General features: G+C 39.8%; 1 protein-coding gene across 2 annotated transcripts in view; it reads right to left on the bottom strand.

Moving 5' to 3' along the window:
• Positions 1–26,524, bottom strand: part of DEPDC1B (DEP domain containing 1B) — an 86,094-nt gene that overhangs the window by 47,928 nt on the left and 11,642 nt on the right. For both annotated transcript variants that reach the window (XM_060635728.2, XM_060635729.3), the window contains one exon: positions 2,073–2,208. In XM_060635728.2, the coding sequence (XP_060491711.1) occupies positions 2,073–2,208 (136 nt within the window). The remainder of the gene's footprint in view (positions 1–2,072; positions 2,209–26,524) is intronic.

The following is a 26,524-nucleotide window of genomic DNA, read 5'->3' as shown; positions in this document are numbered from 1 at the left end:
TGTAAAAACCTCTCTCAGGGCCTCTTGGCGTCACCGGCAACGGGGGCGCAGAGGTCCAGGTTCGAACCTGCAATAAATGACCCTTGCTGCTTAGCTTTGACTCTGGACTCTGGTGGTTCGTTTTTGGGGGTCTCTTAAACTCTGGGCATTTCAACCCGGGAAAGGATAAGCTTTGGGTTAAAATGGTTGATGAATCTAGGACATCGGTCTACCACTTCAGGGCTCCTGAAAAATTAGAAAATGACAAGAAAAGACAGAAGTCATTGTCACTAGAGCATTAAAGTATGCTAATGAGCATTTGGTCTTCTGCAGGTGATACCAGGAATATTACAACTTCATAGAACCAAGTGGAATAGAAAAGGAAAGTAGTTATTATCGATGACATAAATACATATTAATTTACGGGATTTTATCTCCTTTGTATAAACAACACTGAAGACCTTATAATGAAAAAAATGTCTGTTGAATAGCCACTCTGCCAATGGGGTCATATCAGATGTTTAAAATGCAAATGTTAAAAGAAAAAAATGTACCTGATCTCATGGAACTTATATTCTAATTTTCTCTGGGACAGAAACTATCAACTAGACCTCAATTAAGTACTCCTTGTTAGGAATTAATTAAAAGTCCTCAAATACCCTAAGTCACTTGACTCTGTTTTCTAGTTATCTATTTTGGTACTGTATGCTTCACTAGACTATGAGCCTTTTTAGAGTAAAAACTGTATCACATATTACTGTGTCTGTGGAGCCTAGCACAATTCATGGCACACAGTAGACGCTGATTCAATATTATCTTTGTTGAATAAATAAAGTAATTAATGACTTCCAAATATGATCTTGCCTTTAAGTTCCAGGATCATTATCTCCATCTGCCTATGAGACACTTCCATTTAAGGTAAGCCCGGTTTATCACCAATCATATTTAAAACCAAATTCATCACCATCCTGACAAACCTGCAAGTCCTTAAAGGAGTCCTTATTTCTGTTACTGGTGCCACTCTCTTTCTAGAATTATCTTTGATAAAGCCTAAGCTTCTTAGCTATTCTCTTCAAACTGAAAATACAATCTCTTTAAAAAATAAGTGTTTTTTCTTTTTTTTTTTTCAACTTTTTTTTTTTTTTTTTTTTTTTTTTTTATTTATTTTTGCGACAGAGAGAGACAGAGCATGAACGGGGGAGGGGCAGAGAGAGAGGGAGACACAGAATCTGAAACAGGCTCCAGGCTCCGAGCCATCAGCCCAGAGCCCGACGCGGGGCTCGAACTCACGGACCGCGAGATCGTGACCTGGCTGAAGTCGGACGCTTAACCGACTGCGCCACCCAGGCGCCCCAGTGTTTTTTCTTTTAATTACATTGCCTAAAAATATGTACATCCTACCTTCGCAAACAAACGTATGAACTGGACATCTAGTCCTATTGGACTAGACTAACTTAAAACACTGGTGTGAGTACAATTCTTAAAAACTGCCATATAAAAGTTTTTCTTTGTATTTTATGTTTTAGCATCGTCTCAATCATGGTAGTTTTCTACTGGGAATATTTTAATGAAAAAGAGTACCAAAAAGATTAGATTATTCAACAATAAGCTTAGGTTTTCCAAAACTAATAGAATCTACCTTTGATCATCTATAGTGTCAGGGGTCATTCCACAATACTTCACATCCTAACCTTCTCACTCTCAACTAGTAATAGAACAAAATCCAGGAGACAAAGAGGGAGAAGAGTAAATTCTAGAACACAAGAGAATGAGATTATAAGGGAGTTGTCACATAAACCTGCTTGTTCTGAACATATGAAAATAGGTACCATATATATGCCAAAGCCTCAACAGGCAAGAGTTCAACAGCTAATCTTTCCTTGTCACTGTTCTCTCAGCTACGGACACCTAAGATATTTTAAAGTACTTTCAGACCATTGTTCCTAAGGGACCAGTAGAAAAAAGACTAAGGCTGGTGGTTCACAGATCATATCCTATTTCTGGTAGCTGCTAGACCCGCCCCCAGCCACTGCCACCACCATCGCCCCACTCCACCCGGACCATCCCACCCACTCTTTTAGTAACACACTTACCATCACAAGTGGCCTCACTGGGATGTTCTCTTGTGAAGTCCCTGGTGGGGGGTCATTCCATTCTGGAAATTTTATAGCATCTTTTTGGTATGTAGGCTTCTTTGGATATGGTTTCAGGGGTGAGGAAGGAGGAAATCTAAAAACCAAGAAGGAAATCTCTATTATTTCAGTCAATGGGAGACACAGATATTTTAACAACAACCCCCATTTCTTCTGTCCTTGAGAATTTATGTAATAATTCCAAACTTCAGATAATGGAATTCTCACTATCAATCAGAGTATGAATGCTCAAATTATTACACATGGCTCACTAGGCCCAACATACGACTTTTTTCAAAATTCATTCATTATGTCTACTAGAAAACATTTATGAAGAAAAACAGGAATCAAACCTGTGACACATTATTCAATAAATAAATAAATAAAATTTGTTCTCTTATCAAGTGATTTTCACGAATAAAGATGTTCTTAATGGACTGCTGGAGCAAGCCAGTTCTTTCACCCAGCTGGAAATCCTTAGTACCTCACAACTCTCTGAAATGTCTAGGTGGTACGTATGCAAAAGAAAATATGGACCAATGAATGCTCAGCGCTACTTGCTGAGGAAGAGCATATCAGCACAAGAATCTTTTACCCTAATGTTCATTTTTATAACTATTTCAAAAGAAGATTAATCAATCCTCTTTCCCTTGAATATGGAACACTTCACAGTGAGATGGAAGCCTCAGTCCTGGAGGAGGTGAAAGCTGCCCAGTGTCCTTCTGCCTTTTGATCCCCTCCTCTGTCCCCATACCGCCAAGTCACTGGCAACATCACTCCTTGGACCAACACAGAGAAGCCTAAATACGCTAACTCTCCTTAAATCAGTCTAGGCCATACCTGATAAACAACAATAGAAAGGTAACTAAATACATACTTTCCTCAGAGTAACTGTTCTTGTTAGTTTGTTAGAAAAAGACAGGCTGCAGGACATTGAAAAGGTAACACAAGATCTCTAGTTCTTCATGTTGACATGGAAGTCAGTAGGTAGTTTACTTTTCATTTATTTAAGCCAAAATAAAGGTTTAAAATCTTATCCATGATACCTGTAGGAAAAATAATCCAAATAAACTAGAAAGATCTTATTCCTAAGGCAAATGAAGACAGAAATAGTTTTCAAATGCCTATAGTTTACCAAAAAAGTTTGTACTGAGGTGAATCAGAAGAATCACAAGTAATAAGCACTATGAAGCAACATTTCAAAAATAGTCACAATAGACTTGAAAGGGATGGCTAGAGGCACCTGGGTGACTCAGTTGGTTAAGCATCCAACTTTGGCTCAGGTCATAATCTTGTAGTCCTGGGTTTGAGCCCTGAGTCCGGCTCTGTGCTAACAGCTCAGAGCCTGGAGCCTGCTTCGGATTCTGTGTCTCCCCCTCTCAATGCCCCACTTGCACGCTCTCTCTCAAAAAAAATAAATAAATAAACATTAAAAAAAAAAGTGATGGCTAATGAAGATAAGTTTCATCTTCTCTGAAAAAAAAATATGCAATGACTATGCTTTATTTGAAAAGTCAATGAGAAAAAAATGAAATCATTAAATCAAATTAAAGATAAATAAACTGAAAGCTTAAATTTTTTAATCAAGTTAAAAGACAGGCATTTTCAAACAATTCCAAAATATAAATTAAATCTCTAAAGCCCATAAAAGTTACTCTACTTCTTTTTTTTAATGTTTTATTTATTTTTGAGAGATAGAAAGAGTGCGAGCAGGGTAGAAGCAGACAGAGAAGGACACAGAATCCGAAGCAGGCTCCAGGCTCTTAGCTGTCAGCACAAAGCCAGATGCACGACTTAAACCCACGAACAGTGAGATCATGACCCGAGCCAAAGTTGGACACTTAACTGCTTGAGCCACACAGTTGCCCCTACTCCTTAAGTAAAGGCTGGCTTTTACTTAAGCCAGCTTATTTCTAAGAAGCCAACAATCGTAACACAAGTCCTACTGCCAACATACAGCACGTAGGCACACACTCAGGTACACATAAACACTCTCACATTCAAACACATGTGTGGTGTAGCAAATTGTCTCCAGGGAATTCGGAGATCACCCACTTCTCAGTTCTTTAAAAATTAAACACCATCCCGGGGTGCCTGGACGGCTCAGTCGGTTAGGCGTCCGACTTCAGGTCAGGTCATGACCTCACAATTCATGAGTTCAAGCCCCACATCAGGCTCTCTGCTGTCAGTGCAGAGCCCACTTTGGATACTCTCCTCTCTCTCTCTCTCTGCTCCTCCCCTCACTCTCTCTCTCTCACACATCCTCTCTCAAAAATAAACATTAAAAAAAATTTAAACACCATCCCTACTCTCACCCCACCACTAACACCCACTGCTTATCCCTCCAACTCTGTCAACTAAAGTTGTGAAAACTTGACCTGTGCTCCAGCCCTAGTTCTCTCCGGAACAGTCTTTGTGTCCTCTGGAAAATAACAGTGTCTATAAGTTTATTCATTTGTCAAACAAAGGGATTAAATTGGATGATCCATAAATGTCCTCCTGGGTTCAAAATGCATTTCTTGTATTCCCACACCCTGAAACAAGTAATAGCTTCCAAAACCCACAGCAGCAGTTCCTAAGTGGAGAACTGTAATTGAAGTGATACCAGGGAGTCACTTTCTGCCTTTGCCCTGAGAAGATGCCCTGGGAAGATCAATAACAGATGTGGTGTCTTTGCAGCCACCTGGCCAGAGATGAAATGCAGAAGAGCTCCCTCTCATGGACTGTTTTTATTGTGTGTATTGAAAGTTTTCCATTTAATTCTAACACTTTAATCATGTCTTCTCAGGCTTCAAAGGCTGTCACAGATGATCTAATCCAACTGTCACGTTCTTTACTTATGGAAATCAAGGCCCAAAAGAGGAAAGCAACTTATTAAAAGACTCACAACTAACTGGCCATGCGAACAAACCATCTTGCACAAAAGATGTGTAAGCCCTTTAATAAGGACATCACAAAACTTTATTGAAAGACATTAATGAAGTAAATTGATAGATGTATCATATTGGTAAATAAGATTCAATATCAATATTCAACAGCAAAATGGCAATGTAAATATTCCTCATGAAGACATACACTTACAGAGAAATTCTAATTAGAATATAAAGTTTTTTATGAAATATGATAAACTGATTCTAAGTTTACATGGAAATGCAAGAGGCCAAAAACAATCAAGACATTCTTAAAGAAGAAAAACAAAGTGAGGAGACTTACCCTACCAGCTATCAAGGCTAATTAAGATAATATGGTAGGGCTATACTGATGGCATAGACTATGGATTCTCAGCCTCAGCATTATTGACATTTGGGGCTGGATAATCTTGTGTGGAGAGCTATCCTGTGTACCATAGGTTGTTTAGCAGCATCCCTGGCCTCCACCCACTAGATGCTAGTAGCACACCCTCCCAAGTGTGACAACCAAAAATATTTCCAGACATTGTCCCCAGCAAAATGGCCCCCAGTGGAAAATCATGGGCCCAGATAATCTAAAACAAACATACACACTTATTTAGAAACCTGGTTTATGGCAGACCAGACATTACAGATCAGTGAGAATGTATGGACTGTTCAATAAAGAGTTCTGGTCCAAGAGTTTCACACATGGGAAACGTGAAATTGCACCCCTGCTGTAGACTGCACCTCCAAAGATATTTTACAAAGGCACTTCCCTCCCACATCCTTCTCTGCAAGTGGTATTGCCACCACTCTATCAAGAGGCAGAGTGTGTTTCTCTACTCTTTTGGTTCTGGGTGAGACTCCCTCCAAGGACTTTGGTAACTAGGATGGCAAGAGTAAGAGGGTGCCAGTTCTACAGCCTGTATTTGCTTCAGATCATTAAGAAATAAATTTTATACTTCAAGTGTGAAAAAAGGGGGGGGGGGGTGTGCCAGTTCTGGGCATTAGCCTTAAAATGGCCTGGAATGCCCTTCCTGCCTCTAAGAGCTTCCACTCTTCTTCCCAAGCTCCCTCATATAGACTAGCCATCATGTAAAGAAGGGGGAGTACTCTGAGACCAGAATACTGCGAGGCACCTAAGCATCAAAAAGAGGTCCTAGAAGATGAGACACTGCATGGAAAGAAACTTGAGGTCAAGTATATGGCAGTTCCAGACTTGTGCATGCAGAGGTCATCATGGAGGTCCATTTTCCAGCCTCAGCAGTCCCAGCCAATGTCCAGCTAAGACTTTCCAAACTCCTGACTCACAAAATTATGTAAAAACAACAACTGTCTTAAGCCACTGTGTTTGGGCATAGTTTTGTTACACAACAACAGATAAGCTGAACAGAAATTTATTTATATCAGAACAGGCAGTCAGTGGACCTCTGAAGAGCCTCAGGGAGACTTGTTACAGGAACGTGGAAGGGCTGTGAGAAGGCTGAGGTTGGAGGTATAGGAAAGACCCATGTTGCCTAGTGGCAACAATTCCAGTCAAAATTGTCCCCTGCAGTGACATGGAAAATACGAAAGGTGGATTTGGATAAGGAGTTTTCCAAGATGAATGTTGAAAGTGCCAACCAGTCTCTTTCAGTCTTGATAACCAGGTATGGACGGACAAAGATAAACTAAAGAAGGACCACTTCAAATTTTAAGCAGAATTTAAAGGAAACATAAAAGAGCTATGACTTGATTCATAAACAAAACTATTTCTCATCCCCAGTCTCTCTCAACAAAAGGTTCTCAAAGTAAAATGGCCTTACAACCAATATCAAATTCAAGATGTTTCTAGTAAGACATGGTCCTTGGGTAGTTGCATGCATGGCTATAAAAGACTTTTACTATAACCTTAAAAAGATTTAAGGCAGTACCTTATAGATCATCTTGGTTAAAGTTAGAGTTTAAGAATCTTGAAGGTGTTATATCATGGCAGACTTATAAGTAGCCCAGGTAGAAAAGAGCCTGTTTCAAAGACACTTGTGTGACTTTTGTCTAATGGAATAAATCAAAATAAAATTCACAGAAAAGCCACAGCACTTTTAAGACACTAATACTAGCAGAATCACCATCCACTTGGACTAAAAAGTGAACAGTTCAAAATGCAAAAAAACCAGTCAAGAATCTCAAGCTTCTGTAAGCAGGAAGTTTATCAGAAAGTTATTTCACTGCAAACATGAGCCATTTTTTATGGAAAAGGAAAAAGGACTAAGTGTGCAGAGACAAGTCTCTAGGGGGAAGAGCCAGGAACCATGTACCATCACTCACAGGAAGCAGAACTGGGCCCTAATCAAGGAATGGCAGACACATGTTCAACTGCATTTTAGAAGTGCTATGGGCTAACATTGTTTTATGTGATGCCATAATGGGACAAATTTAGAGAGTCATGATGCAGAGGATGAATGCAGTTTGCCAATGAATGCCATTGTGGCCAAAGTGTATTTTGCAAGAATGGCCACAACAGTATTGCCCATCCTTCCCCAATGTGACTCTTCTCCAGTGTGACTCTTCCTCAATGTAACTTTGATGAGGTCAAATATTCAACAGGATGAGATGATTTCTCTACCTCTTTGAATGTGAACAGGCCCTTTGGCTGCTTTGACAAATAGAATATGGCAGAAGTGAAACTTTGCTGATTCCAGGAATAGACCTTACCTAGCTGGCAGTTTCCTCTTTTAGCCTATTGTAAATTTCCTCTTTTAGCCTATTGCAAGCAAATACTTGCTCTTGGGATGCTCATTCTTGGGACATAACCTCTTGGAAGCCAGCCACCATATAAGAATAGTGACCACCCTAACACCATCGTCATGAAAAGTATAACCCATGTGAAGATGCCCGATACAATCAAATCTCATGAGAAAAGAGAGAGGGGCCAAGAAGCACAAAGGCACCAACCACAACTCTGAGCAGAGAAAGAAGTCTTCTTGGAAGTGAATTGTGCAGCCCAACTGATGCTTTATGGGTAATGGGCAAACTGCCAGATGTGCTCTTGCTCAATTCTTGACACAAAATTATGAGCAGAATAAAATGCTTAAAGCCACTAATGTTTGAGAAAGGTTGTTTCTCAGAATGAGAATACCAGAACAATCCCAAATTCACACCATGAATAAAAATCATAGGTAAAAACCTTAAAATTTAGAATACAATATAAGAAAATATCTCTCTGACTTTCAGTAATAAAAGGACTCTTGTTAAGCAAGATACAAAAACCATAAAGTAAATGGGGCGCCTGGGTGATTTAGTCAGTTGAGCACCCGACTTGGGCTCAGGTCATGATCTCATGGCTCGTGAGGTCGAGTCCCATGTTGGGCTCTGTGCTGACAGCTCAGAGCCTAGAGCCTGCTTCAGATTCTGTCTCCCATTCTCTCTGCCCCTCCCCTGCTTGTGCTCGCCACCACCCCCATCTCTGTCTCAAAAATAAATAAATATTTTAAAAACTTTAAAACAATATAAACTATTAAAAAAAGATTGACACATTCACTTACATTAAAATAAAAAAAGTTCTGCTTATCAAGACACAATAAAATGAAAAAAAGGAGATCTTTGCAATCCAAATAATTGACAAAATAATTGACAAAAATTTTATCAATCCAAATAATTGACAAAAATGATTAATATCCAGAATATACTTTTTTTTTAACTCCTAAAAACATATAAGAAAAAAAATCCTATAGAAAAAGGGCAAACACATGAACCAGGCATTTCCAGATGTGGAACCAGGAATGATGAATAAACATATAAAAGACACTTGATCCATCAATAATCAAATAATATCACAACAAGACAGCATTTCATACTTACCAGATTGGCAAAAGATCAAGTCAGTCAATATCAAATGTTTTCTACTACTGGATAAAACTTAGCATAGCCGCTATGCTATGTTGGCATTACCTAGTAAAGGTGAACAAATATGCAGTATCTTCTAAACTAATTTCACTCTATGTAACTCTGGTTAGCCTAAAGAAACTCTTACACATGTACAAAAGGAGACAAGTCCATAAATGTTCATGGCAGCACTGCTTATAAAAGCAAAAAACTGGAAGCAACCCAAATCTCATTGGAAAAGGAAGAGATAAATGGATTGTGGTATACTGATAAAATATAAAGTAGCTGAGAAAATTCCTTAACTATAATTAAATACACCAACATGGATGAATCTCAAAAATCATGAGAACTAAAAGTCAGAAAAGAATACATACTGTTTGATATCTGTTATATAAATTTCAAAGCAGAGAAAAATATTTCAGGAGCCAAAACGATCCAAGGATAAGTGTTAAAACAATAGAGAGAAGCAAAGAAATGATTAACACATAAGGCAGGATAGTGATGATCTCTTGGAGAAGAAAATGCAAATTGTCAGTGAACAGGTGTTTACTATTCTTATATAAACCATTCAGATAGTTTATACACTCACCTATGGCATATATTTTAAATACAACTGACAACATTTAAAAAGAGCAGAGCTCCCTCCAGTGGGTTATACTGGTCTTTGCTTTTAAAATTCTAAATTTAATTCTAGCATTATGATCATGGATTCCAAAATTATAGTCTCTTAGAAATGATCTAGTTGTACACTGAATAAAATGAGACCAGAAAAGGAATCAGCACCAGCTAATCATCCAACACAACAACAATCCAGGTCTTACCTGTATTGCCAAATTTTGGTTGGAAAAAAAGCAGTTAAAAATAAACCATTCTGGGGTGCCTAGGTGGCTCAGTTGGTTGAGCATGCAATTGTTGATTTTGGTTCAGGTCATGATTCCAGAGTCATGGTATCAAGCCTTGCATCGTGTTCTGTGCTGAGCATAGAGCCTGCTTCAGATTCTCTTTCTCTCTCTCTCTCTCTCTCTCTCCCTCACCCCCTCCCCCTCTCCCTCTCTCCCTCTCTCCCTCTCTCCTTCTGCCTCACTCCCCAGCTCATGCATCTGTCTCACTAAAAATAAAATAAATAGTAATAAACTATCCCAGAACTTAATTTATTTTGACAAATTTACTTAAAACAAATTAGAATTTATTAACTAATCAATCAATTAAAATATTCTAGGGCATCTAAACTGCAAGGAGAACATAGTTTATAAATCTTAATAAATTTGAGTCATAAATGACACAATGCACTAACAAAGTTCTTCCCATTACATATGCTAAAATTGTTTCTTTAGCATCAGCAGAAATTTGCAGCATCTACAGCTTTTGCCAGCTTGCCTCTTTGCCTTAGTCACCTAAGCCTCTGTACAAGAAAAGCCAGGCAGAAAGTGATTATAGGAGCTGACCTCTCTGAGACTGTGGTTTCCAAGAAACCCATGCATTAGGCAAACCAGTAGCAATTTGCTGGGCTCCAATGTCCTCTGTACCCATTCAATGTATTGTTCAGGACCAGTAGTGGTATATAGTACAGTATTGTGTAAATGCTGAAAAACCGTAAATGACTATATTTCACAAAAACTGCTTAAAGGTATATCAGAAACATAAAGTAACTGAGGGAATGAGAATAAAAGATGAAGCTGGAACAGTTGCCAAACTAAGGAAGCCATGAACTCTGAGATCAGAAATCGTTCCTTATTCCATATGAATAAAGATTCCATTATGAGTAAAGGATCAAATAAGATTTTTTTAAGGAAGGGAGAAATGTGATCTGGTCTGAAAGACACTCTTACCTTATTAGCAATAACTATTTAGAAAATGAATTCCATTTACAACAGAAGAAAATATAATATCTATAACTTAAAGAAATGTGTGAGATCTACAAAGAAAGTCACCACTATTTACAATAGCAGCAAAAAACATGAACTACTTAGATCTAAATCTAACAAAACTTGTGCAGCATAAGTACATGCACAGCAACAAAGCACGGCTGAGAAATTAAAGACCTAAATGAACTGAGAGCTATGCTATGTTCGTGATTTGGAGGGCTCAATTTTGTTAATTTGTCAAATTCCCCGAATTGATCTATAGAGTCCATACAATATCATTAAAAATTTTGACGAAATTTTTATAGAAATGCACAAGGAGAGTCTAAAATTTATGTGGACAAGCAAAAGAACTAGAATAGTCAAAATAATTTTGAAAAATAACAAAGTTGGAGGACTTACACTAACTGATTTTGAGAGTTATTATATGTCTGCAGTAATCAAGACTGTTGTACTGGAGATAAGCTGGACATACAGGACAGTGGAACAATATATAAATTAAGTCACAGGACTTAATATGATGTTATGTCCCATATCCGCAAGAGTACACGGCCCAGGATCAAGGAGTGGAAGTAAGAAGAGCCCTACTGACCATCCCTCCCAGTGACCCATCCCCACAACTCTTGGTTCTGCAGTTAGAGGTCCTGTTCCCAAAAGAGAAACAAGTATTCCTGCCAGGAGACATAGCAAGTACACTTTAGACTCCTTGCAGCAAGGAGCAGAGACAAGAAGAGGGGCTGCTGTCATGGTAGGGGTAACTGATCCTGACCAGCAGGAGGAGGGTGGGCTGCCCTTCACCTGTGGGGGCAAGAACACCTTGTTGTATGGAAACCAATTTGACAACAAATTTCATATATTGGAAAAAAAAAAAAAAAGAACAAAAAAAGAACACCTATGGCACCTATTGGTACTTCCTTGTCCCACTGTAACTGTACATGGGTATGGACAGAAACATCAGCCTGAGAAGTGTATGGTTGTCAAAGGTCCAGACACTTTCAGGAATGAACTTTGGGGTCACACTATGAGGTAACACACCCAAAGCTTGTCAAGGTGATAGCTGAGGGTGAGGAACTTTACAGTGGCAAGAGGAGAAGAAAGAGGATGAGGACAAGCTGTAGCCCTAAGACCAGCTGTGGCAACAAGGGATATATTCTTCTCAGTAATTTCCATCTCCTGCATGTCGTCTCAGGAGGAAAGTCCCATGCCCACGCAAAGAGAAGCAGATGTGTGCAGCACAAGTGATTGACTATGCCAGCCATGGAGGTGCACGGTCCCTACCTCCCTTCAAGAGGCCAACAGCCTCCAAGACAGTCCCCAGGCTCCAACCGCTGTGCCTTTCAGGCTTTGCCACAATGCTTCCAGCACCTCAGTGAGTACACGGTGGGTATTGGAGCTGGGCCAATTCAACCAGAAGACATAGGACTCCTCTAGAAAGCAACTATTGTCCAAGGACTCCCCATCAACCTGGCCAAGACTTTCTCAGAACTGCACCCTATCATCTTAGGTCCTTCCTGCCCAATTCTTTCCCCTCTGCTTTCCCAGAGATCAGACCTGCATCAGAGTCCCAGCCCCTTGCTCCCTTCCCCGTTCAACCATTCCAGACAGGCCCCAAATACTAGCGTTAATTTCCTTTCACATCTAGCCCCATCATGGCATCTCCTTCTCTTCTCAGAGACTTGAACTAACAGACTCAGGCCTGTCTCACTCCAGTGTGTTTGTTACAGTCCTTCCATTACTGACTTCACAATTATACTTAACTGCAGCTCACTTGATGTGGGAAAAGACTGAGCCACTCAGACTCAGGAACAGGTGGAGTGATTATTGCTTAACTTCTCAGTTTAAAGGGACCTTATTAACCTTTGAACTTCTTTCTCAATGAATACTAGGCATTGTGTCAGGTGTGAGGGACACAGATAACAGCAAATTCTTTCACAGCCTTATCTTCCACCACACCCTTCCTAATAACACCTTCCACGGTCTTATATCCTTCAAGCTCACTTGTGATGACCACTTTTATAAGCAATTCCCTCCACCCTGATTGACCCTCTCCCTTGCCTGGCAAACACCCACGGACACATCAAGACTGAACCCAAGCATCACTTCTGGGCAAAATATTCTCTGACGTACACAAGCAAAGTTGATTCCTCAGTCCTCCTATAACACACCCTAATCATGGCATCTGTGATAATGAATTCAGATTTATCAGTCTTCCTAACTAAAATGGAACTCTTTGAAGCATGGGTCATGCATCCAAAGTGTTTAGCACTGTGCCTGGCATAAAGTAGGTACTCCTAGATGCCTGAGAAGAGTAAGGGAAGCAAAAAGAGGACAGCAACAAGCAGCACACCTGAGGATCTAACTAACAAGGACCGTAACAAACAAGGACCAACACCAAAAAGAACCCAGAAGTATTTTGCAAGTGGTGAAATGCTGACTGGACACCAGTTGCATAAAAACACTGAAACAGGGGCACCTGAGTGGCTCAGTCGGTTGAGCATCTGACTCCAGCTCAGGTCTTGATGTCACAGTTCATGGTTCAAACCCCATGTCAGGCTCTGTACTGACAGTGAAGAGCCTGCTTGCTCAGCAGCTCGCACATGAACTCTCAAAATAAATAAACATTAAAAAACAAAAACGGTGAAACAGACTATGCTTTCTGACACTCCCATAAAACACCTGTCAGGCCTCTCCCACTGCTAGTTTGCAGGCTTATCAAATTCAGAGAGTGGCCTGCCCCACCCTTCCACAGCCCTCACAAGTCACTCTTACAGCCTGCACCTCAAGGTAAGTTCCCACTCTTCTCAGAAACTTCTGGCCTGGGGTTAACTGAGAAAAACTGATGGATCCCCATGGGATCATTTTGTTTTGAGGTCAGAGTATTTAAGAACTACTCCTGGGGCGCCTGGGTGGCTCAGTTGGCTAAGCATCCAACTCTTCATTTCGGCTCCGGTCATGATCTCATGGTTCATGGGTTCAAGCCCCACATCGGGCTCTGTGCAGATGGCATGAAGCCTGCTTGCGATTCTGTCTCCCTTTCTCTCTCCCTCCCCCTCTCCCTCCCCTGCTCGCTCTCGATCTATCTCTCTCTCAAAAATAAATAAACATTAAAAAAAAAAGTTTAAAAAAAAGAACTCCTGTTCAATCTACCTTCTCTGGCCAAAATACCTTTCTCTTCTTCTAAGGGGAGTGTTCAGTAGGTTATGTTCACTGATTTTTCTGGATTCTCTACTGATGAAACTCCATTCTCTATTAATTATAGTCACGAGGCATCATGAATTCATAGGAAAGAAACTTGGGTAAGGATTAAAGGAAAAAAGAATTAAAGACCAAGTGGGTGAAACAAATACAAAGTGAAGGGAAAAAGAAACATGACACAAAACATGAAACACAAGAATATGACCACACATGAATGGCCAGGGTAGAAAGATAAAACATAGGTTCGAAATTAACCTGAGGTAATCACCAAAAAGCCTAAAAATGAGGATGCCACAAAAGTTTATCAGTAACCAGTAGATGCTTTTCATAAGTCAAGACAGTCTATTCAATACTCTGTTTAACACACCTACTTTCCCTGGCACATTTTACATCCAAAGAGGGCAGCGATAATGTAACCTCAGGATGAGCTGAGCCTGGTATAGAACTGTCTGCCCCAGGGCAGAGATCAGCTTACGGCTTATTTTTAGTGGAACCAGCTTACAGCTTATTTTTAGTGGATTCTGCTCCTGCACCTCAGGGACTGCCAGGGTCCTCAGGTGGAATCCATCCCCACAGCTTGGGACAGACTGCACTGCTGCTTACCTTTTGGGCAGTCTATATACACACCATAATCATGGCACTGTTTCCTCTGCCCAAAACAATTCCCCAGTTTTGCTCCTTCAACAGGCACTGCCTGTCGTATCAGTTTGAGTTGTTGGTTGCAAAAACCAATTCTGACTAATTTAACCAGACACAAAAAAATTGAAAATATCCAAGTAGGTTACAAAATCAATAGGAGGGAGAGCTGGAGAACTAGCATCAGAAAGGGGGAAAAAAAGTGCTAGGGAGAAAGGAAGCCACAGCAGCACACAGAGCAGGAACCACAAGGGACAGTCTAGTGAGAGAGCGACGGCTGACACCATGGCCTCTGCATGCCTTTGCCTCTATGTGCTCTGCCCTTGCTCCTGCAGGCCACCACTGCTGTCACAAGAAATTCTAAGCTGTCCCTTCCCCTTCACATCTCTCACTTGACATTCAAAGTCGTAGGTAGGAGTGTATCAACCGCCAAGGGCAGGACAGGTCCCTGAACCCTAACTGCTGAAAGACGGAGAATCTCACCTACCTCGGCTTCTACAAGGAAGACAGGGCTCTGCTTCCCTCCAAGGCTCACAAAAACAGGGAATCTCACAAAACAGAAAAGGAGCTTAAAATGTTTGGCAGCAAAAAAGGTGAAATGTCCAGTATATGTTTTTTATCAGTACCCCACAACTATAACATGGAAACCTGGACATTCATTCTTGACTTTTATGGGAGGAGTGGGTACAGAGACTCTGAGATACTCATCCAGCTCCAGAGGGTCTAAGCTCCCAGAGACTTTATATAGGAAAAATCCTAAAGATTTAGATGTTCACTAACCGCAGATGTATTTGAAGAACTGCAAGGACTTACAGATTGACAGGTGCCTTGACAAAGGTAAGAGTTAGACTCCAGACCTCAATAAAAGAAAATGCTAAACATCAGTATAGATTCTAAATGCAAAGGGGTGAAGGGAGAGATCCAAGACGGCAGCATGGGAAGACCCCGAACTCACCTCATCCCAGAGACAAACGGAATCTACACCTACATGTACAGCAATTGCTCCTAAAGAACTGAGGGTCAGTGAACAGCTTCTGCACACCCAAGGATAGAGGGACCACACAGAGAACGGGCAGGAGAGACAGAGACAAGGTGATGATGAGAACACCACCACCACCCCCACACACTATAAACTGCAGAAGGAAGGGATAGCAACAGAGGGCTCTCAGCAGATTTGCACAACCTGGGGCACAGCAAAAATAGCAGTTTCAAGGGCAACTAGACTTTGAGTGGAAGAATCCCGTTTACTAACTCTAGAGCACCCATGGAACAGTGCGGGAACTGCTGAAACTCTCTCGAAGGCTGGAGATGCCAGTGAGGGTCATGTTTTTGTTCCTCCCCTATCTTGACAACACAGAGGGGGGCAGGGCCAAGGCATTCTAGCCAGCCTGCTGCCTCAGCAAGCGCAGGGTCCCTGGCCCACACCAGCTCCAGCCATGCTGCCAAGGTGGCCACCCCACCCACCCCTGTCCCAGCTCCACCCAGCCCAACAAGGGCTACCACATGGTCCACTCTGGGAAACCTCCCGGCCCATGCCTCCTCTAGCTCCAGCCATCCCACCTGCACGTCTCCTCTGCAGGGTCCTCCACCCCGCTCCAGCTCCGGCTGCACACAGCCAGCCCAAACCACCTCATTCACAGAAACATACACACAAAGTGTATATGAGGAGACAGAAGAATATACTCCAAACGAATTAACAAAACCTCTGAAAAAGAACTAAATACAACAGTGATAAGCAATCTACCTGATAAAGAGTTCAAAGTAATGCTCATAAAGATGTTCACCAGACTGGAGAGAAGAATGATTGAACTTAGTGAGAACTTCAACAAAGTGATAAAATATAAAAAAGAACCACCAGAGCTGAAGAACGCAATAACTGAAATAAAAAACACACTGGAGGGAATTAAGAGCAGATTAAAGGATGCAAATGAACGAATCAGCATTCTGGAACATGGGGTAAGAGAGAACACCCAAGCTGAAGAGCAAAAAGAAAACAGAATTTTAAAAACTGATGATAATAGGTTAAGGGACCTCTGGGACCACATCACATTAAGGGACCTCTGGTACAACAAGCATACTAACATTCACATTATAAGGGTCCCAGAAGGAGAAGACAGACAGAAAGGCACAGAAACTTATTTGAAGAAAAGTTCCCTAACCTGGGGAAAGAAATGGCCATCCAGGTCCCAATAAGACACCTAATAATTAAAATGCCCAAAATTAAAAATAAAAAGAGAATCTTAACAGGAGCAACAGAAAAATAGCAATGAAGCCCTTAAACAATGTGGGGGTTAGGAGCAATGACACCCCACTCACTGCCCTCATGCACCCCAAACCCAAGTCTAACTTTGACTCTCCCAAAACTTAACTACGAATAGCCTACCAGTGACCAGAGCCTTGCCGATGAACATAAACAGTCAAATTAACATATATTTTGTGTATTATATGTCATATACTACATTCCTACAATAAAGTAAGCTAGAGAAAAGAAAATGTTATTGAGAAAATCATAAAGAAAAAATACATTTATAATTCTGTACTGCAAAACATCCACGTATAAGTAGACCCATGCAGTCAAACCCTGTGTTGTTCAAGGGTCAGCTGTGGTTATAAACAACAGAAACTCCCTAAGGCTGTCAATTCATTTTTCAGCAGAAACTGTGTAGGCCACACAGGAGTGGCATAATATATTCAAAGGGCTGAAAGGAAAACACCTATAACCAAGTTACTCAGCCTAATAAGGTTATCATTCAAAATTGAAGGAAAGATAAAGAATTTCCCAGACAAACAAAAGTTAAAGGAGTTTATCACCATTAAAGCAGCCTTACAAGAAATGTTAAAGGAACTTCTTTAAGTAGAAAAGGCCAATAAGTATAAGGCAATTCTGAAATGAAAAAAATACACAGGTGGGAGAATATAAATGTCGGTTTTTAGAATGTGTTCAAACTTAAGTGACCATAGACTTAATACAGACTGCTATATATTTGGGATATTATAAATAAACCTCAAAACAGCCAAAAACCAAAAAGAATAAAATACCTAGAAATAAATTTAACCAAGGGAGTAAAAGACACACTCTAAAAACTCTAAGAAACTGATGAAAGAAATTGAAGACAACAGAAACAAATGAAAAGATACATCATGCTCATGGATTGGAAGGTAATATGGTTAAAATGTTGAGAGGCACCTGGGTGGCTCAGTCAGTTAAGCGTCCGACTCTCAGTTTCAGCTCAGGTCATAATCTTATGGTTTCATGAGTTCGAGCACCACACATCAGGCTCTGCACTGGCAATGGGGAGCCTGCTTGGAATTCTCTCTCTCTCTCTGCCCCTCCCCTACTCAAGCTGTCTCTGTTTCTCTGAAAATAAATAAATAAACTTTAAAAAAATTTTTTTTAATTTTTTTTTTAATCTTTATTTATTTTTGAGAGAGAGACAGAGTGTGAGCAGGGGAGGAGCTGAGGGGAGGGAGACACAGAATCAGAAGCAGGCTCCAGGCCCTGAGCTGTCAGCACAGAGCCTGATGTGGGGCCCGAACTCATGAACTGTGAGATCATGACCTGAGCTGAAGTCAGACGCTTAACCGACTGACCAACCGAGGCGCCCCTAAAATAAAAATTTTTTAAAGGTTGATACTATCCAAAGCAATCTACAGGTTTAATGCAATCTCTGTTAAAATTCCAATGATAATTTTCACAGGACTAGATAGAACAACTAATCCTAAATTTTGTATGGAACCACAAAACACTCTGAAGAGTCAAAGCAATCTAGAGAAAGAAGAACAAAGCTGGAAGTATCACAAACCCAGATTTCAAACTATACTGCAAAGTTATAGTAATCAAAACAGTATGGTACTAGCATGAAAATAGACATGTAGATGAAAAGAAGAGGAAAGACAGCCCAGGAATAAACCCAAGCCTATAGGGTCAACTAATAGACAACAGAGGAGGCAAGAACATACAATGGGGGAAAAGGTGGTCTTTTCAATTAACAGTGCTGGGAAAACTGGACAGCTACATGTGAAAAGAATGAAACTGAACCACTTTCTTACACCATACACAAAAATAAACTCAAAATGGATTAAAGTCCCAGTAATTTCCTAGATATTGCCCTTAGCAACATATTTATGCCTCCTCAGGCAAGGGAAACAAAAAATAAATAAATAAACTTTTGAGACTACATCAAACTGAAAAGCTTTTGCACAACAAAGGAAACCATCAACAGAACAAACAGGCCACCCATTAAGTAGGGGCAGATATTTGCAAATGATGCATCTGATTGGGGGTTAATACCCAAAATATATAAAGAACTACAACTCAGTAGCAAAAACCCCAAATAATCCAACTAAAAATGGGCAAAGGACTTGAAGAGACATTTTCCCAAAGACATAACCAGTGTCCAAAAGACACATGGAAAGATGCTCAACATCACTAATCACCAGAGAAATGTAAATCAAAACCATGAGATACCACCTCACACCAGTCAGAATGGCTAGAATCAAAAAGACAAGAAACAGCAAGGGTTGGGAAGATGTGGAGAAAAGGGAGCCCTTGTGCAGTGTTGGTGGAAATGTAAGCTGGTGCAGCCACTGTGGAAATCTACATGAAGGTATCTCAAAAAATTAAAAAGAAATACCGTATGACCCAGTAATTCCATATTAGGGTATTCACCTGAAGGAAACAAAAACACTAATTTAAAAAGATATATGCACCTCTATGTTTATTGCAGAAGTATTTACGATGGCCAAGATATGGAAGGAGCCCAACTGTCCATCAACTGTCAAATGGATAAAGAAGATGAAAGAGAGGAAGGAAGGAAGGAAGAAAGGAAGGAAGGAAGGAAGAAAGGATGGATTTCCAGTCATAAAAAAGAATGAAATCTTGTCATTCGCAACAACATAGGTGGACCCAAGGAGTATTATGCTAAGTGAAATAAAGCAGACCGAGAAAGACAAATACCATATGATTTCACTTACACACGGAATCTAAAAACAAAACAAATGAACAATAACAACAACAAAAACAGACTCATAAAGACGAAGAACAAATTGGTGTTTGCTGGAGGGGAGAGGGGAGAGAAATTAGTAAAACAGGCAAAGAGATTAAGAGGTACAAAATTCCAGTTATAAAGTAAATAAGACATGAATAAAAAGTACAGAAGAAATATAATCAATAATATTGTAATAACTCTGTATGGTGACGGAGAATAACTACACTAATCGTGGTAAGCATTTTGTAATGTATATAACTGTTCATCACTATGTCATACACCTGAAACTAACATAATACTATATGTCAACTATACTTCGATTAAAAATAAATTTTAAAAGTTAAAGTCTGCTCCACAACCACATATTTAAGAAACTGCACCAAATTTGTCCCTATGACTTCCTGACCTTAAATTTCTCCAGTCAGGCCATTCTCCTCTCTCCTCTCCTAGGAAAGCCCACTTAGACATTTCTGAACAATAGCCTCAGTCTTGCTATCCTCGTCACTTGAAATACCCTCTCTCTTCTCATTAACCAGATCCCACCACATTCTTGGGACCCAGGTTGAAGTCCTCCACCTCCTGCTCCATGAGATCTCAAAACACTCCCACAGCAAGTGGGTCACAAACACAAATCCTGCAGTGGCCAGGCAGACAACATCACCATGATACAGTGCGGTATAATGGAAGGGAATGGTGGCAAGAATATCAAGTGCAGTGGGTTTGCCCCAACTAAAGACTTTCAGGTTCACAATTTCTTAAGACACTGTGAAAAGCTCAGAATTATTAGGAGCCTCTGGGGAAAGGAACTGGGTAGCTGGAGGAGAGAGGTGGAATGGAGATTTTTTCATTGCAAATACTCTATTATACTTTGTAAATTTTGAACTACATTAAAGTATTATCTTCCCAAAATACCCAAAATTGGGAAAAAAAAAAAAAAAACAAGACGAAAACATTTTAATCACTAAAAACACTATGCCAGTGAGACAAAACAGATGTGTCAGTCCAAGGGCTATCAGTGTAACACCTCTAATTTATTACTTGTTCTGGTTCATTTTGGCTAATTAATTAAATAACACCCTGTTTCTGCTACTTATCTTTTTCATATATGTATACTCTATCTCTCCAGAGGATGCCAAGTTAGGGAGGAAATGAATCATGTCATATTGCATTAGAATGACAAATGTGGGAAAACTACTGAATATTTGGAATCATAAACATTTAGAATTTTAAAAGTCCTTAAAGATCTAGGTTATCACGTCATTTTATTTATTTTTCTGTTCATTCTTTTTATTTATATATATAAAATTTATTGTCAAATTGGTTTCCATAAACACCCAGTGCTCATCCCCAACAGGTGCCCTCCTCAATGCCCATCACCCACTTTCCCCTCTCCCCCACCCCCCATCAACCCTTGGTTTGTTCTCAGTATTTAAGAGTCTCTTATGGTTTGTCTCCTTCCCCCTCTGTAACTTTCTTTTTTCCCCTTCCCCTCCCCCATGGTCTTAAGTTTCTCAGGATCCACATAAGAGTGAACACATATGGTATCTGTGTTTCTCTGCCTGACTTATTTCACTTAGCATAATACTCTCCAGTTCCATCCATGTTGCTACAAATGGCCAGATTTCCTTCTTTCTCATTGCCAAGTAGTATTCCATTGTATATATAAACCACAACTTCTTTATCCATTCATCAGTTGATGGACATTTAGCTCTTTCCATAATTTGGCTATTGTTGAAAGTGCTGCTATCAACATTGGGGTACAAGTGCCCCTATGCATCAGCACTCCTGTGTCCCTTGGGCAAATTCCTAGCAGTGCTATTGCTGGGTCATAGGGTAGATTTATTTTTAATTTTTTGAGGAACCTCCACACTGTTTTCCAGAGCAGCTGCACCAGTTTGCATCCCCACCAACAGTGCAAGAGGGTTCCCGTTTCTCCACATCCTTGCCAGCATCTATAGTCTCCTGATTTGTTCTTTTTAGCCACTCTGACCAGCATGAGATGGTATCTCAGTGTGGTTTAGATTTGTATTTCCCTGATGAGGAGTGACGTTGAGCATCTTTTCATGTGCCTGTTGGCCATCTGGATATCTTCTTTAGAGAAGTGTCTATTCATGTTTTCTGCCCATTGCTTCACTGGCTTATTTGTTTTTTGGATGTTTTTTGGAGTTTGGTGAGTTCTTTATAGATTTTGGATACTAGCCTTTTATCCAATATGTCATTTGCAAATACCTTTTCCCATTCCATTGGTTGCCTTTTAGTTTTCTTGACTGTTTCCTTTGCAGTGCAGAAGCTTTTTATCTTCATGAGGTCCCAATAGTTCATTTTTGCTTTTAATTCCCTTGCCTTTGGAGATGTGTCGAGTAAGAAATTGCTGCAGCTGAGGTCAGAGAGGTTTTTTCCTGCTTTTGCCTCTAGGGTTTTGATGGTTTCCTGTCTCACAGTCAGGTCCTTCATCCATGTTGAGTTTGTTTTTGTGAATGGTGTAACAAAGTGGTCTAGTTTCAACTTTCTGCATGTTGCTGTCCAGTTCTCCCAGCACCATTTGTTAAAGAGACTGTCTTTTTTCCATTGGATATTCTTTCCTGCTTTGTCAAAGATTAGTTGGCCATACATTTGTGGGTCCAATTCTGGAGTCTCTATTCTATTCCACTGGTCTATGTGTCTGTTTATGTGCCAATACCATACTGTCTTGATGATTATAGCTTTGTAGTAGAGGCTAAAGTCTGGGATTGTGATGCCTCCCACTTTGGTCATCTTCTTCAATATTACTTTGGCTATTCGGGGTCTTTTGTGGTTCCATACAAATTGTAGGATTGCTTGTTCTAGCTTCGAGAAGAATGCTGGTGCAATTTTGATTGGGATTGCACTGAATGTGTAGATTGGGTAGTATTGACATTTTAACAATATTTATACTTCCAATCCATGACCATGAATATTTTTCCATGTTCCATGTGCACTCGAGAAGAAAGTATATTCTGTTGCGTTGGGATGCAGAGTTCTAAATATATGTCAAGTCCATCTGATCCAGTGTATCATTCAGGGCCCTTGTTTCTTTATTGATCCTGTGTCTAGATGATCTATCCATTGTTGTAAGTGGGGTATTAAAGTCCCCTGCAATGATCACATTCTTATCAATAAGGTTGCTTATGTTTGTGATTGTTTTATATATTTGGGGGCTTTCAATTCAGTGCATAGACATTTATAATTGTTAGCTCTTCCTGATGGGTAGACCCTGTAATTATTATATAATGCCCTTCTTCATCTCTTGTTACAGCCTTTAATTTAAAGTCTAGTTTGTCTGGTGTAAGTATGGCTACTCCAGCTTTCTTTTGACTTCCAGTACCATGATAGATAGTTGTCCATCCCCTCACTTTCAATCTGAAGGTATCCTCAGGTCTAAAATTAGTCTCTTGTAGACAGCAAATAGACGGGTCTTTTTTTTTTTATCCATTCTGATACCCTATGTCTTTTGGTTGGAGCATTTAGTCCATTTACATTCAGTGTTATTATTGAAAGATACAGGTTTAGAGTCATTGTGATGTCTGTAGGTTTCATGCTTGTAGTGATGTCTCTGCTACTTTGTGGTCCTTGCAACATTTCACTCACTGAGTCCCCCTTAGGACCTCTTGTAGGGCTGGTTTAGGGGTGATGAATTCCTTCAGTTTTTGTTTGTTTGGGAAAACCTTTATCTCTCCCTCTACTCTGAATGACCGACTTGCTGGGTAAAGGATTCTTGGCTGCATATTTTTTCTGTTCATCACATTGAAGATTTCCTGCCATTCCTTTCTGGCCTGCCAAGTTTCAGTACATAGGTCTGCTACTACCCTTATGTGTCTACCTTTGTATGTTAAGGCCCATTTATCCCTGACTGCTTTCAGAATTTTCTCTTCATCCTTGTATTTTGCCACTTTCACTATGATATGTCATGCAGAAGATCGATTCAAGTTACGTCTGAAGGGAGTTCTCTGTGCCTCTTGGATTTCAATGCCTTTTTCCTTCCCCAGATCAGGGAAGTTCTCAGCTATGATTTGTTCAAGTACACCTTCAGCCCCTTTCTCTCTCTTCATCTTCTGGAATTCTTATTATACGGATATTGTTCCATTTGATTGCATCACTTAGTTCTCTAATTCTCCCCCTCGTACTCCTGGATTTTTTTTTAATCTCTTTTTCTCAGCTTCCTTTTTTCCCATAATTTTATCTTCTAATTCACCTATTCTCACCTCTGCCTTTTCAATCCGCACTGTGGCCACCTCCATTTTATCTTGCACCTCATTTGCAGCATTTTTTAATTCATTATGATTATTTTTTAGTCGCTTGATCTCTGTAGCAATAGATTCTCTGCTGTACTCTATGCTTTTTTCAAGCCCAGCAATTAATTTTATGACTATTATTCTAAATTCTTGTTCAGTTATATTGCTTAAATCAGTTTTGATCAATTCATTAGCTGTGGCTACTTCCTGGAATTTCTTTTGAGGAGTATTCTTCCGTTTCGTCACTTGGGCTAGTTTTCTGTCCCTTACTCATTTTAAAAACTTGTTGTGTGCTCTGCACCTGTGAGCACTGCTATATTAAAGGAGGGTCATACACTGTCCAGGGCCTGGCCCTTCAGGAGGTGTTTTTTCGCAGACTGTTACTTGCTTTCTGTTATTGTGACTTTGGTTATTTTATTACTGTACTCATAGTGATATTTTGGACCCTCCACCAGGTGTGCTTTGATTTGTTCCTTGCAGTAGCCCTATCTTTTTTCCAGCTTTCCCATTTTTTTCCTGGTAGATTCAGTCTCTTTTCCTCCCAGGCTCTGATGTTCAAAGTCCTTTGGCTTCTGCACTTCTTTGTTTGAGAGACACAGGAAGTATGGACCCCCTACTTCTCCCCCATGTTGGCCCCTCCAATTATGACAGGACAAGGACCCAGGATTTGATGAAAAGAATAAAAACAAAAGAAAAACAAAATCACACACACATTTTGAGCTTACTATGAGAATACAGGATGCCCACTAGAGGGAGCCATAGTCCATTAACTTGAAGGTGAGGTCTGTAAAAGTGTTCCCTTCAAATGGATAATGAAAAAATTTTCCCAGGGCCACAGGATGTGACTAAAGAGCCACGGACCTAAACAATTCAAATTTATTTCTCCAGAGGTACAAACGGAGATCTTCAAATCTCCAGCATTAAAAAAAATGTTATTAGCATACAGTAAAATTGATGTGTTTTTTTTTGGTCCACAATTCTATCAATTTTAATACATGTATACATTTGTACAACCACCACAATCAGGAAACAGAACAGTTCCATTTTTCCCAAGAACTCACTCCTCTGATTTTACAGTCACATCTCCCCCCAACACACACAGTGGCATTCCATTTTATAGATGTAAAATGTTTATCCACTCACCCACTGAAGAACATCTGGTTTGTTTTCAGCTCCTGGCAATTACTATAGAGCTGCTATCAATATTCATGTACAAGTTTTTGTGTGAAAATAAGTTTTCATTTTTCTAGGGTAAATGCCCAAGCATGGGAATACTGAGTTATACAGTACATAGAGGTTCAACTCTAAAAGAAAATGCCAAACTTCTCTCCACGGTGATAACCAATCCAAGCTTCCTACCACCAGTAGAGCAGATTTCCAACTGCTCTGCATCCTCTCTAGCACTTGATATTGTCAGTATTTTTATTTTAACCATTCCCATAAATATGTAGTAGTATCTTATCCAGGTTTAATTTGCATCTCCCTAATACTAATCATAAAAATCATTTTAGGCATCAGTAGCTCTTGAGTTATCTTTGGTGAAATGTTCATTTAAGTGTTCTGTTCATTTTTTAATTGGGTTGTTTGTCTTCTTACTGTTGAGTTTTTTTAAGTTCTTTATATATTCTTGATACCAGTCCATTGTCATATATATGGCTTGCAAAGTCTCTCCCCATCTGTACCTTGTCTCCTCAGCCTCTTAATAGCGTCTTTCACAGAGCAAAGGTTTTTAATTTTGATGAAGTCCAAATTATCATGTTTTTTTTTCTTTTATGAATCATGCTTTTGGTGTCATGTCTAAGAACTCTTTACCTAACCCCAAGGCATAAAGAGCTTCTCTGGTTTCTCTAAATTTTTCCTAGTTTTACATTTAAATCTATGATTCACTGCATAAAGTACACAGTTTACATTTGAGGTTCATTTTTTTAATATAGAGGATATATATCTAATTGTTCTAACACCATTTGCTGAAGACTACTCTTTTTTCCTTTAAACTGCTTTTACGCTTCTGTCAAAAACCAAGTGGCCAAGTTTGTGCGTGATTCTGGACCACCAATTCTGTGCCAGTAATCTAAGCATCCATTCCTTCACCAACACCACAGTCTCCATTACTGTAGCTTTATGTAATAAGTCTTAAAACTGGGCAGCATGAGTCTTGCTTTTGTAAATTAAGAATGTGGAAGTAACATTATTCAATAGAGCTGGCAATATCTACCTAACAAATTCTAGTTTCAAATTAAAATTAGTATTTTGGAAATAGGACAGGAAAAAAAGCAAATATGAAGGAAAGGGAACAGAAAGAATACAGGAAACAAAGAGAAAGAAGTAGGAACATGAGAGAGACACACATAAAGAGGTAGAAACAAAGGAAGAGAAAAAGGGGACAGGGAGAGGTGGGAAAATAGAGGAAGTGGTTCCCTACACATCAGATCTCAACCACTAAAGCTGAGCCAAGCAAATTCCTGTCTGTGAACACCAAACACCTTCCCACTTACATGATCCACCAGAGCTAGCATCAGTAATGAGAACAGGTCAAGGGCCAGGTATCTCACCAGACCAGGAACCTCATCCTCCTAAAAATCTACAGTAGGACAAACACTTTTCTCATTAAATCATTCAAAACAAGCAATTATCATAATATCGACTTCAATTTTTATATGACCCATTACATTAGTCTTAAATACTCCTATATAACTGCCTGTTCACATAAATAAACGGACACATTTG

This window comes from Panthera onca, chromosome A1 (assembly GCF_046562875.1).
Source record: "Panthera onca isolate mPanOnc1 chromosome A1, mPanOnc1 haplotype 2, whole genome shotgun sequence".
In the NCBI taxonomy this organism is placed as follows: Eukaryota; Metazoa; Chordata; class Mammalia; order Carnivora; family Felidae; genus Panthera; species Panthera onca.
This window is presented reverse-complemented; position numbering and strand designations above follow the sequence as displayed.